Consider the following 12,658-nt stretch of genomic DNA (forward strand, 5'->3'; position numbering starts at 1 on the left):
ACACAATTATCCTTAGTCGCTGGGCTGTTATCTCAGGGAATTGAATTAGACTTTCTAGCTTAGAAACATCAAATTATTTACACAAAATGTTATAGTTGAAACAGATCCAGTGTAGAGCATTACATGTTGATTTTTTAAAAAGATCAAGTCGCGGATTTAAAACAGAACTGAAAGTTGTATCTGATCCTGAGGGTACCTGTTGGGAGTCATGTCAAGCAGGTTAGTGCCTGTTCAAAAGCATGGAAAATCAGTTTTCCATTTAGCCTTGTCTCTAAGTTGCAGCTGTAAAAGTTTCCTCAAGAAAGATTTCTTTGGGACCAATAACGGTTCTGTGGAAATTTCACTGTCAGTTTTCCACAAGTACAAGTGATCAGAACTTTTGGTTAAGAAATATGAAACAGCCTTAGGTGGCTGTTCAAAAACACCTCTGATAAGTCCCTTCTGTTTGGATATCTTGAACATAATGGTTATCTTCCGGGGCAGAAGGGGAAGCATTCAGCAAAATGCATAATCATATAAAGTAGTTTTTTTCCTGAAAAAGGTGCAATATGTTTCATAGCTCTCTTTTACAATATACACGAAAAACCTCTGAGATTTTCTCTCAGAAAAGTCTATCCTAATTGGCCTCTTGCCCTTACAGCTGAAACAAAATTATCAGTTAATATGTGCTATGCATTTCAAATTGACCTAGTTTGTCACAATTATCATTTAAGATCCCTCTGTCAAGAGTGTGTCAATATAACTTTCATCCATGAAGGCTTTTTGATACATAGTCCAGGCTGTTCTAGGCATAACCTGATTACAACTTAAAACTTCTTCATATATCTGAATTTTACTTGCATTACCACTCTGAATGGTAATGGATTTCTTGTGACAAGAAATCAGCATGGAACAACACTTGAATTCCAGCATTCCAGAATAAAGTATCTTCCAACAGATTTAAGAGTTTTCCATTGGTACTTACCCCATAACTAGATGTAATTTCTCCACCTTCCAACATATTCCCATCAGTGCCCATTCCACCCTCACACACCCAACAATGAAAATGTTCCCAGTGGACAGGAAGGAAGCTGTTCATCCCACCAACCCTCATATCTGAATTTAGAGGGTCAGTCACTTCTATGTGCCCCTCCAACACACACAGTTTTAAAGCAGCCTCCCACCCAGGGAAGCTTTGGCTACATTTGGGGTTGAGCCAAGAAGGAATGAGCACTCCTGCTCCTTCCAGGGCATCCCTGAGCATTCCCAGGCCCCCTCCTGTGTCCAGCTCCCTGGGCATCACCGAGTACCTGGAGGGCAGAGGAGCCCCTAAGCCAAACTTGCTCCCACTGGCACCACAGGAAAACTCATTTCAATTCAATGGGCTGGAAATGAGCCCAAAGAATGAAAATACAAAGATATTGCTGTGGAATGCTGGTGCTGAATAGTTTCATTTGAATTTAAAGTGAGGAAAAAAATGAAGGGAAAGAAAATAGTTTGATAAGAGTTACAAGATGCTGTTTTCCCTTCCCACTATGAGTTTTCACTTCTTTGCCAGAAAGAACTGTGGTGTCTCTTGTCTTTACTCTTTTCTGTTATTTAAATTTAATTAATACCTAAAAAATATTCTTCCCATTTCTCCCATCCACATGCTAAAATATAAAAAGGTAGAGGTAAGTATAAAATCCAACCTTTATTCCACTTTGAACAAGCTTGTGTATATCCAAAAAAGGTTCCTTGAGTATGTCTCCTTCGGGAGTGAAGATCTTCACGTATCCTTCTTTCTCAAGAATGAAGAGGCGATGGGATCCATCCCCACAATGTACTGCTCCAACAGGCTGCCTTAGTCCACTCACAACCTCCTGAATACAGAAGCAGTTGTGCTTGTGCTTTCTAAAGAAATTTAAAGAAATAGTAAGACATTTCTTCTTTCTTGTAACCATGACACAACAGTGTCCCTAAAAGATAAAATTATTGTTGTGCAATAATATTAAAAACAGGTTTATAATAAAACATTTTTAATATATTAATGTGTATAAATTATTCCCTTGAATGTATGCAAGCACATAATACAGAAAATCAGCTTTGACTTCACTTGAGGAAAATTTGGTCTGCATACAAAAAAGAGAACATTAAATAAACTTAGATCCAAAATTTAGAGCAATGGGAGAGGAAAAAAAGTTGGCGAAAGAAGAGAATAATTTAAAAATACAGAATTTCTACTGTAAAATAAACAGAGTAAATTTCATCACTTGGATAAAATTTGGATTCTGATATCTTTTTTAAAATAATGACTTATGATGGAATAATCTAATTTAATTATTTTCACAAAAAAAACCCTCCACAAATGAAATAAGTTGAAGATCATGACATAAATTTACTAATAACCTTATTGTTGTTTTTTAGTAATATTAAATTTAGGTACAGATTACTTCCCAGAACTATGAATGATCCATGGTCTGGACAATAACCAAGATCCACAGGGTGGATCAGAGCAGGATTCTAACACCTTTTCAGCAAGGCAAACATCAAATGGTACTGAAGTGCTGAAGCTCGTGTAACTTTCTCTTTTGACGTGCACTAGCAGCAGCAAAAGAAAGTCACATCTGGAAAACACAGCTGCTCAGCATAAGCACACACGGAGCTGTTTCACTGTGAAAACCACAGGCTTTGCTAGGGGGTTTTTTTCAGCATTAAACAGCATTTATCTTTATGAACCTGCTGATCTCTTCCTCTTTGTCATATTCTTCCATGTGGTCCAGGGAGTTAGAAGCTGGCCCTCGCACTTGTTTTCTTGGAAAATCTGGAAAGCACACACCACCATCTTTTCTTGCATAGTAATAGCAAAACTCATCAGCTGTAGTTTGGAGGAAACCTTAAAAATGCAAAAGAGCATACAAATATTTAGCGTGTTGTCATGTCTGCAGTTTTGTGTCATCAAACTCATCTTTAAATAGATTATAGTGGAAAAAGACATTTTAAACAAAGGGCTATCTGCAAAAAGCGAGTCTGCTCTGAGTAAACACAAATGTATAAACACAAACTGAGCATTGCCTTTTACAGTTTATTCATCTGTATTTGTATTAAACCTCATTTTCAGTGTGCTTAAGTTTCATTCAAAATGACACAATAGTTCACTCACTAAAAAATTAAGAGACAAAGTTCAGAGTTGAGGCTGTGACACACTTCTCTCTAATTTTAACCCTATCAATCAAGTGTAGTATCTCCTGTAAAATAGCCTGAGCAGCTTCTGCTTAACTTTTTTTAAATAAGTGATTAGTTCTAGTGAAGATCTCAGTGAAGACTGTGGTAAAAGACATGCAGTAATAGTTTTGTGGAATGCTGCCAGCAAAGGACATTGGTTGGAGAGGTGAGAAGTGGGAAGTAGTGCTGAAAACTGCACTTTGACATCCAGCTGGTCTCTCCAGCATTAAAGTAGCTGAGCAGTATCCCATGGTGAAGTCTACTTCCTCAGCCCCATCCCTTGAAAAGGGGATATGTCTCATCCTGCACTGGATGAAAGGTGGTCCTTAGGTTTTAGGTTAAAATGGGAAGGACTTTGAAGACCCAGAGAAACACAAATTTGATAAAATGGGAGCCTTTGAAGAAAAACCCTTCCACTATTGTTATTACTTTCTTGCATTATCTTAAAGGACGTTAAAAGAAATCTATTTCTGTTCACAAACTTATTTCTAGTCATTTCTATCCAGGTTTAATCAGGAGTATTAAATCTAAGAACACAGAGTCTGGCCAGTTATACATGTACTATTTCACCAGAACATTGTTGAGAGAATATGTCTTAAGTTACCTTTGTTCCTGTTTGCATTACTGGCAGCTGTCTTAGGATGTACTATAGTCCAGGACATAACTCATAGGATACACAGAATTAGCACTTAATTGGAATTAGAGGCCTAATTTATGCATGGCTTTACCACTTGTGAATAATGCAGTAATCCATAGATCTTGGCCATAAAACCTCTGGCTTACAACGTACAATAAGAACTGATCAGGGACAGCTGTGTTTCATTGGAAAATGCCAATTTCTTACAAGCAAAGCTTTTTCAGAAACATTATCAGTTTTGACACAATTTTACTTAGCATGATGTTTCTGGTCCAAGCTCAAACTTCTGGTCTAAATGAAAAAGACAGAACCAGACAGCAAACCTTGTATCACTATACTCCAATGTCTTGTAATTAGGGTGTTTCATTAGGAAAAGGAATATTCAGGTCAATGCCCCTCATCTGTCAGGCAAGAGTTTGACCCTAAGTCTCCCATTTCCCAAGTAAATGTCCTAACAACGACTTTATTAGCTATCCTGGGGTGGTCTCTCTGTGGCTTTCTTCATGGAAAATTTCGAAAGAGTTCAATTTCTTCCTTATGTGGAATAGGAAAATTTTTTGGATCCCAGAATTCTTGTGGAGTGAAAAGCCTTTCCCACCCAACTATACTTCTTTTCATATATATCTTCCTTTAAAAATATTGGAAAAAATGACAGGAAAAAGCCTGCCTTTGATTTCTATAAAATAATATCTGGAAACACATGGTAGTGTGTTGTGGTGTAGAAGTTTAATTACCATGATTTGGAGCTTCAGTAAATTTCATCTCTGAAGAGCTGCTTTTAATTTATAGTAGTTACTTGGAGAAAATGGGAGATGTAATTTCAAGTGGAACAACTGAAGAGGAATTCTGATATAATCATAGAGTAGGATTCCAAGGCTTGTAAATATAATGCCAAAATCAAAGGTAATCTAAAATCTTGCTGTTGAATTATTTGACTTAAGAATAAAGGGGTTTGTCTTTAATAATTTATTTCTCTAGGCACAGTGGGTCATTTGAAAAAATGCAATAGCAAATTAGAGGTGTACAATTACTAAGAATTTCTAGAATTTTCCAAGCATACAATTTACTAATCAGTGAAGATAAACTTCTCTTGGCTTGAGTGTTATCTTCAGTCAGGGAAACCCAGAGCAGGTTGTGATCCTGTTGTTCACTAAGAACACGTCAATTTTAAATCAGATGCAAACTCACTCAACCAGCACAATGCCTTTTCTTATATGTAAGACTGATCCCTTTGCCTCATGAAATATTTTATAATGCACTAAAGTGCATGGTGCACTGCAGTTGCCTTTTGCTGTTTAGCAAACCCATCAGCAGATTCTAAGAAAGGATAAGGCTCATGGACCATTTCCATTAGAAGCACTTGTAAAAAAGTGGGGCTAGAATTAAGCTAGAATTAAGCTATGAAAAATGTTGCCTTGTTCCTGGAAGGAATCTAACCTCTGTAAATACAGTTTCACCTTTGCATTAAGGGTGGAATATTGCTATTTTGTTCTATAAAAAACATCGTAATTTAGAAAAAAAAAACCCCTCCATGTCTTATATATGCTCCATTTAACATACTAACAGCTTCACTGAGGACATTTAGAGAAACATTTGCTTCTGCACTCCTATCTGCTTGTAGCCATTTATTATCTTCTTTCTCATGCTTAGATTGTAAGGTCTTTAGTGTACAGTTTGCCGTTTTGTTCAGAGTTTGTACAGTGTCCAGAAGAATGGTCCCTGACAAGTGCCCCTAAGCACTAGAATTGTTTGGAGAAAAGGAAAAAAAAAGTAATAGGGACTGCAACCCTTGGTCCTGTGTGAATTTCTGTACTAACTAATTTATTTTAAAAGACTCATACATATTATTACAAATTTCCGACCAGCTGTGTACGCGTTGACAGAGCGGTGCCTGTGTTAACGAAGAAAATTGAAATCACAAAGGATGATTAAACATCATGTTTAAGTGTCAGATTTTGCACAGGCTTGCATTTCTATGCTAAACTTTGTCTTGCAAACAAGAATCCAACGACAGGCTTTTCAGTTAAGGCAGCTACAGTGAAGGCTTTCTGTGTTCGCCTTTATAAAACACTGTGGGAATAAATTGCAAGATTAAAAGCCTTTTCAAAGGAAAACTGCTCCCAGCTGATCCCCACCTCCTCTCTCCACTTGTATTTGCAGCCAGTTGTTCCTCACACTGTATCTCCCTTCCTGTCCTATCTTCACCAAATGCCATTTTGCTGGATTCCCTGATTACCCATTCCCTTTCCTCTTCTCTCTGACACACAACTCCAGAGCCATGGCAGCAAGTCAAAGACTTTGCATTGCACACAGGATTGCACACAGGATTGAGGATCATCCACTCATCTGAGTAACCCTGCACTGCCTTTGAGGGCATCTGGAAATCAGGCTCACCTGCTTGATTTCTGCTGTGACCTTGAGCATACAGTTCAACACTCTGTCAAAGCAGCCTTTACCTTTTGGGGTTTTTTTTCCTGATTTGCACCTTTGACAGCTAGATGTGAATTTGTTCACAAAAATCCTACATTCTCCTCTCTTCTCAACTATTTGGTTTTTACTAACCAAACCAAAGATGTGATTTCAGACAGAGTGTTTCAAAATGTACTAAGTCCACTGGTAGCTCACATAATTTCCAACTGGTTTTCAGGTGGCTGGTGACCCTCTTCTGCTGCCCAGACACTGCAAGTTCCTGCACACAGGCAGGGCCAGGCTTGATCCCCTTCGTGCTCTTGTTACCACTAGCAAATTTACCACCCACTACTGTTTTTCTGCAGGTTGACTGTGTTGACTGTGACTATTAATCAGCCATGTTAGAACTTCTGGAAGTGCTCTGTGAGTTGTAGAATTTCTTAGAATTCCAATGTTTTGGGCTAGAATTCCAATATTTTGGAACACCCTGTTTGGTGCTTGAAAATTCCCATCAGACATCTCTTCTGGTAATGTCTGGATTCAGATCTGGGCCTGGATCTGAATTCACCCACAATCATCTGGAACCCATTTCTTCAAATGAAAATAATGGAGGCCAGATAGCTCAAAATCTCTCCCATGTCCTTGGACGGCACCATGGCTGTGGCACAGGTTTGTTCCTTAGAATATGCCACTTCCAATGGCATGGATCAAGTTTCTGATTATGTCTAAAGGCAGAATCAGCTGTGGCTTTCCTTTACTATCTGTATTAGTAATAAATATTACACAGTCTTCCCTTTTGGAAAGGGAAAACTTAAAATTCATATTGATGGAAGACACTTCATTAAGTCACTTAACTCCAGTGTCTCCATCAATAATCTCTTAAACTGAGGCTTGAAGTAAAGATTAGATGAGAAATAATCAGAACAGTTATCTGGAATGAAGCAGAGAAGCTCTAATCTCAAAGTCTTGGTGAAACATTACACCCTCCTGCTCATCCATTCAATCCTAACAGCTTCTGATATTATTCTGCTTGAATAAAGAATAAGGTCCACTTTTTCTCTCAATATTCTTTAAGAAGTTGGTGGAAGTTCTGATTCAGTCATAACTGGTGGGCAAACTGCTGTCTTCAAAAGAGTTAACCAAGGATCTGCTAGAGTTTTCATCTTTGCAGGAGACAGAACATAAATGAATTTTTGAAGCTAACTCATGAAAATAACTGATGCATAATTTCTCAGCCTTCTTGGTTAATATGTCCTGCTAACATTTCAATCCCAGAAAAGATGCTTGCTGTCTACAAATGTTAATAAAATATTTCTCATTTGCACAGGACTTAAGGGATAAAATTGTTTTTGTAGTCAGCAATTTCCTTAAACTCTGTTGTATTGGTGTTCAGAAACAATTAGCACTCCCTAATGGAGGAAGAGTAATTATTCGACATTTTAACAAATGCACAGTGAATCATTGCCAGAGACCTTGGGTTTGGGGCCTGGTAATTTTCAACTCTTTCTAAAATCCTCCAGGCTAAGCTAAAAACACAGCTTCCACATTTTCTGGTTTTTTTCTTTCTTTTGCAATAAATATTATTACAGATATACAAATCTCACAAGGAAAACAGAATCCCCAAATAAGTTATTTTGATTACTTATGTTTCAGAATGTACAAGACTATGAAACTATATTAAAATCCTATAGGCCATCTTCTCAAAAAGAGGGACCTGAATCTTAATGAATATCTTTGGGAAATGCTAGAATAGGTATCAACAACCATGAGTACCAGTCAACTCACCAAATTAATCCTGTTGGTGGATGTAAGCATGCAACAAGTTTTTGTTAGTACAACCTACTTTCAGGACAAGTATTTAGAACAATTATTAGCATCTGATTGATGCAGGAAAAATCCTATTTTAACTGATGCTAAAGTATGTAAGCTCTTTTGCTGCAAAGCACAGTGCTCTGCCCAGTGCTAAAGTTATGCTTTCATCTGGTTATCTTTCAAGGCAACCTGGGTGGTCACAAAAAGCACTTGACATCTTGATGCACTTCAGCAGTTTTACATATACACAAACTTTGTAGAAAAATAAATTTGTCATTCGTCACCACATATGTTGATCTGAGGAGTGAGGTTCCTGTGGCTGTAGCTCCTGTGCTGCTCAGCCCTTTCTCGTTCTCCCTCCCTCCCTCCACCTCCTCCTTCTTCCCCCCTTTTCCCTCTTTCGCTTTTTTCAATTAAATAAATTGTTTCCTCATAAACACAGAATGTCACAAAACAACTCTGAGGGTCTCGTTGTGCAGAATCTGAAAATCCTTTGTGCTAGCTACAAACTCATGTCAAAAATGTCTTTGTGCTGACTTCTTATATGGGCCAAACATTTAGAATATCTAATCTGTTATCGCTGTTCAGCAGGCAGTCTTGGCAACTATGATCTATTCTGCTTTGCTTTGGGGAATGTGATAAAGAGCAAGAAACAGCTGGTTTAAGAAAGCCTTAGAAACATCTCTTAGTTTATAAAGACAATAATAATATTTTCATATTTGAATGGGTTGAGATACATGTTAAACCACAGTAAAGGGAAAAAGTAAGTCAATTCAAAATGTTTTCTCAAGTCAATAAAAGAACACTGCAAAAAAAATCCCTGCACTCTTGGGGTTTCAGAGGAAACAAGTACACACTGTAAACATGCAATTAAAAAACTGTCCTGCAAATCCCATCCACTTAAACTATCCCCTTTACTCAAATATGTTTATATTATATTACAAAGCTGTGTTCATATGTTAAAAGTGACTATTCACAAATTCATTTTTCATTTCATTATCAAGTCCTTTTTTCCAGTCTGTGTTGCTAGTTTAAAGAAAAAAAAAAAAAAGAAATCTTAACCTATTTAATTATTTTCTCCTGTGTGGCATTGTTTATAAGTAGTGTTTGGACAGGGAAAAAAGCATAGTTTAAAAATGACAGTCTTAAACATATAAATAATTTACTATTGGGAATACCAAAGATGTTATTTAACATAATAGTGTCTTAAGACAGTGTTTCTAAAAGAGCCATCCTCTGCGGTTATTTTGTTGATATAGTTACAAGTGATAGCACACATTTGGTGACTGCCTCAGACAGCACAGGGCAAACTCTGCTTTTGGTTATGTCCAGCTAACTCCACTGACTACACTGAGGAAGTGTTAGGTAAGTCAAGAATTTGCTTGTTAACAGCACGCTGGAAGTGATTCAAAGATCACAGAAGTCTATCAAATAGGGCCCTTTGATTTCAATGGGCTTTAAACCCTGTGGAAAAAACATCAGTTTCTAGGGTAACAAAACCAGAAAAAACACTTTTCTCATCAGCTTTTAGAGGCTACAGCAAACAGCCAGGACCTTTTATTCCTTGCATTTTAAAGCAAACTATCATTTAGAATAGCCTCCTGGATGGCCAGCTGCTTGTTTGCATGATCAGAATGAACACAATAATATTTCAGCAAAGGTAACAGTTTCAGGTGCCTTTGACAACAATCAAACCATGTGTGTTTCATGGTGAGTTTAACAGGAGGGTGGCAAGAAAGCCCTCAAAGTATTTACCTCCCTACACAAGATGTGCTGGGAAGGCATTCTGTCCCTGCTTGGGCAAATTCCCCTGGACATCAGTGGGGATTTTTCCTGGTTAAAAGCTGGATCTATAACTGCTCAGGCAATATCAACATATCAGGACATCATTTAGCCCCATATTTTGTTACGAGTTTTACCTGGTATGTGACCTCTGCAGGTGTAATAGAACTCTTTACAATAGTCTTTGCACAGGTAGGGAAGCATTAGTTCTTTTTCAGGAGTTTCCCCTTTCTCAGGTGAGTGGAATAGGTTCTGAGCGTGAGGTGAGCAGTGTGCACACTTGATTTCCTCCAGTAGCTTCGCACATTCTGTGTTGTTGGTAACAGAAAGGACCTGCAAGCCACAAACCAGAGACAAGTAAACCTGTGACCTGTGTCCCCATCCTACACAAAGAAAGATTGCATGGCCTCATGCCATAAATAAAGCTAATGGAACCAATACAGTTACTATCAATGTATCGAGTTTCATGTCACCGTTCTGGAGGTGCAAAAGTTATTACTATGAAACGTGCAATATGCCATTGGTACAGTGAGATTTTAATTTCTCTGATTTCTTATAGAGGATTCTTACAAAATCTTCTATAAGATTTCCTATCTGAGCTTGCTTCTCAGAGAAGAACAACAGTACTCATGTTATTCTAAGGAACTGTGCCCGCCATCACATAGGCAAACTCTGAACTAGAGGAATCATTTATATAAGAGGGAATTACACCAGCAGGCCTACCCACTTCTCTGACAAGAAATCTAGAATCCTAACTTGTAAGGTGGCCTACTCAAGTGTTTAGAGACTAAAGTTTAAAATTCTTGCATCAGAACACATCCAGAAAACCATGTCTAGGTATTTGTAAAATAGGTATATCTTAAACAGCACAAAGCCTGGCTGCTGAAATGACTGCTGTGGAATTCAGCAGGTGCCATGGATTTTTCATGCTTTAAATGCTGCTCTGCTTTTTGCTCTCTCTAATGCACACTGTTTGGAGGTGGGAAACCCTGTATGTTTTCAGACATTTTTCTATTTTAAGTGCAAAAGTAGAATTTGTAATGTCTTGTTTGTGTCAATATGGAAACAGTAACTTTGTCCTCTAAAAAAGCATATATTATGGATGCATAGCACTTAAAGAGGCACGAAACCACAACTGATGATGTGTTTAAGTAAACACAGGAGCCGAAGTAGTGCAATGTCATCAAATCATGAAAAATAATGGAAAACAGCATAGTTGTCTTTATTTGCTTTTGAATGTGTGTACTTTATTAATCTATTGTTAACTACATGGATTGTTTTTTGGTCATTCATCCCAATGGTAGGCAGTGGGAAATGTGTTCTCTCCGTTGAGAGGGTCTGAATCCATTCCAGTGCAAAAACAAAGCTCAGGTTCTTTCTGCTATTTATATAACACAGTTATAAGCAGAGACTGTACGACACTTATGTTAAAAAATATTGATGTCGCAAATATATATGTATTGTATGAAATTTGTAAATATTTGCAAATCACATATTTGAAAATATTGCTAGTTTGTCTATAGTTTGTATCTCTGGACTGATTTACAGAAGGACTTTCCAATGTCATTCCCTTGCCATGTAACATTCAAGGGAACTAAGTTGCTTTTGATAGATAAGTTATTTAGTGCAGGAACACTGTGGATATGCTTGAGTTTGCTGTCTCATAGGTCAGCTCTCTTCTAGGATGCTGTACTTTGATAACACAGGTCTGAACTCAGCTTTTTATTTACAGGGCATAATTACATAGACCTCAAATTGCTTGAGAGAAATGCACTTTCAGTTGTTTAAAACAGGTATGTATTCAAAATATTACACAATATATGGCTCATACATTTAAAAAACATCCTATTTATAACAACCTTAATTTAGAAGGCATTCTCTATCCAGAAAAATTTAGTCTTACCATACATATATTGTCAAAAGACCATCTGAAATGTGCACTATAAGTTTAGTGTGGTAAGTTGGACCACTGATTAGAAGAACGCCATTTGGCTTCTACCCTTATTCTGGATGTGCTGCCATTGGCTTCAAATGAATTCCTCCAGGTTTGCCAGGATCACTAAAAGCATTAAATGTTCTGTTCTTCAAACTATCTGTTGTCAAACTATCCTCAGCTTCATAGCACCTGCAGGCAAGTAATGTGATTAACATCTGCCACATATAGTTTATTATCTCTCTTCAAACCTTTCTTGAGAATGTAATTATCCCACATATTTTGTAAAGGGTTTGTCTTTTTTTTTTAAGCTTTAAGACAGTAATCAATCAGACAGAAATGACCCGTGCATGTTGCATGTATGGCAAAAGGTTTGCCTTAGTCCTGAATTCTTTCAGGAATTTCTTCCATGGCCACAGGTTCTTCACTCCTGAAAAAGTTTGGATTCCTTTTGCTAGATTGCCCATTTGGGCCATAGCAGTAGAATTCTTAACCTCAGTCTTCTTTCTTGAATTTCAAATGTTGTTCTGAGATATGGTAAATCTTGATGACAAGAAGTAAAAATATAGTAATAACCACTAAAAACTATAACCAAAATACATAACAACTAAAACTTTCCATTTGAATACTGCTGAGGGTTGCAGTTCAGGTAGTAGAGAAGAGACTTGACATGCTTGCAGCAATCCATGCTGCTGAGGCAATGTTCTGCACTAGGCTGAACTTTCCTAAGGGATGCTGTGATTCTGACACAGGGAAGGGGCCTGTATAATTCAATCAGGTCACTGGCTGCCAAACAGGACAAAGTCTGAAGCCAACGGGGGATGAGCAAAACCACTATCCATAAATGCTACCTTTAAAGAACATCATGCCACTTGTCTCTTGAAGTAAGGATGAAATAACCC

The 12,658-nt window shown here is 37.5% G+C and overlaps 1 protein-coding gene across 1 annotated transcript in view; it reads right to left on the reverse strand.

The window, feature by feature from the left end:
• HHIP (hedgehog interacting protein) overlaps positions 1-12,658 on the reverse strand; it is a 75,444-nt gene that overhangs the window by 57,434 nt on the left and 5,352 nt on the right. The window contains exons 2-4 of the mRNA XM_071431512.1: positions 9,961-10,156; positions 2,698-2,854; positions 1,671-1,872 (exon numbers count right to left, since the gene is read on the reverse strand). Of these exons, the coding sequence (XP_071287613.1) occupies positions 1,671-1,872; positions 2,698-2,854; positions 9,961-10,156 (555 nt within the window). The remainder of the gene's footprint in view (positions 1-1,670; positions 1,873-2,697; positions 2,855-9,960; positions 10,157-12,658) is intronic.

This window comes from Agelaius tricolor, unplaced genomic scaffold (genome assembly GCF_023055355.1).
Source record: "Agelaius tricolor isolate 1412-34295 unplaced genomic scaffold, bAgeTri1.0.p SCAF_8, whole genome shotgun sequence".
NCBI classification, from domain to species: Eukaryota; Metazoa; Chordata; class Aves; order Passeriformes; family Icteridae; genus Agelaius; species Agelaius tricolor.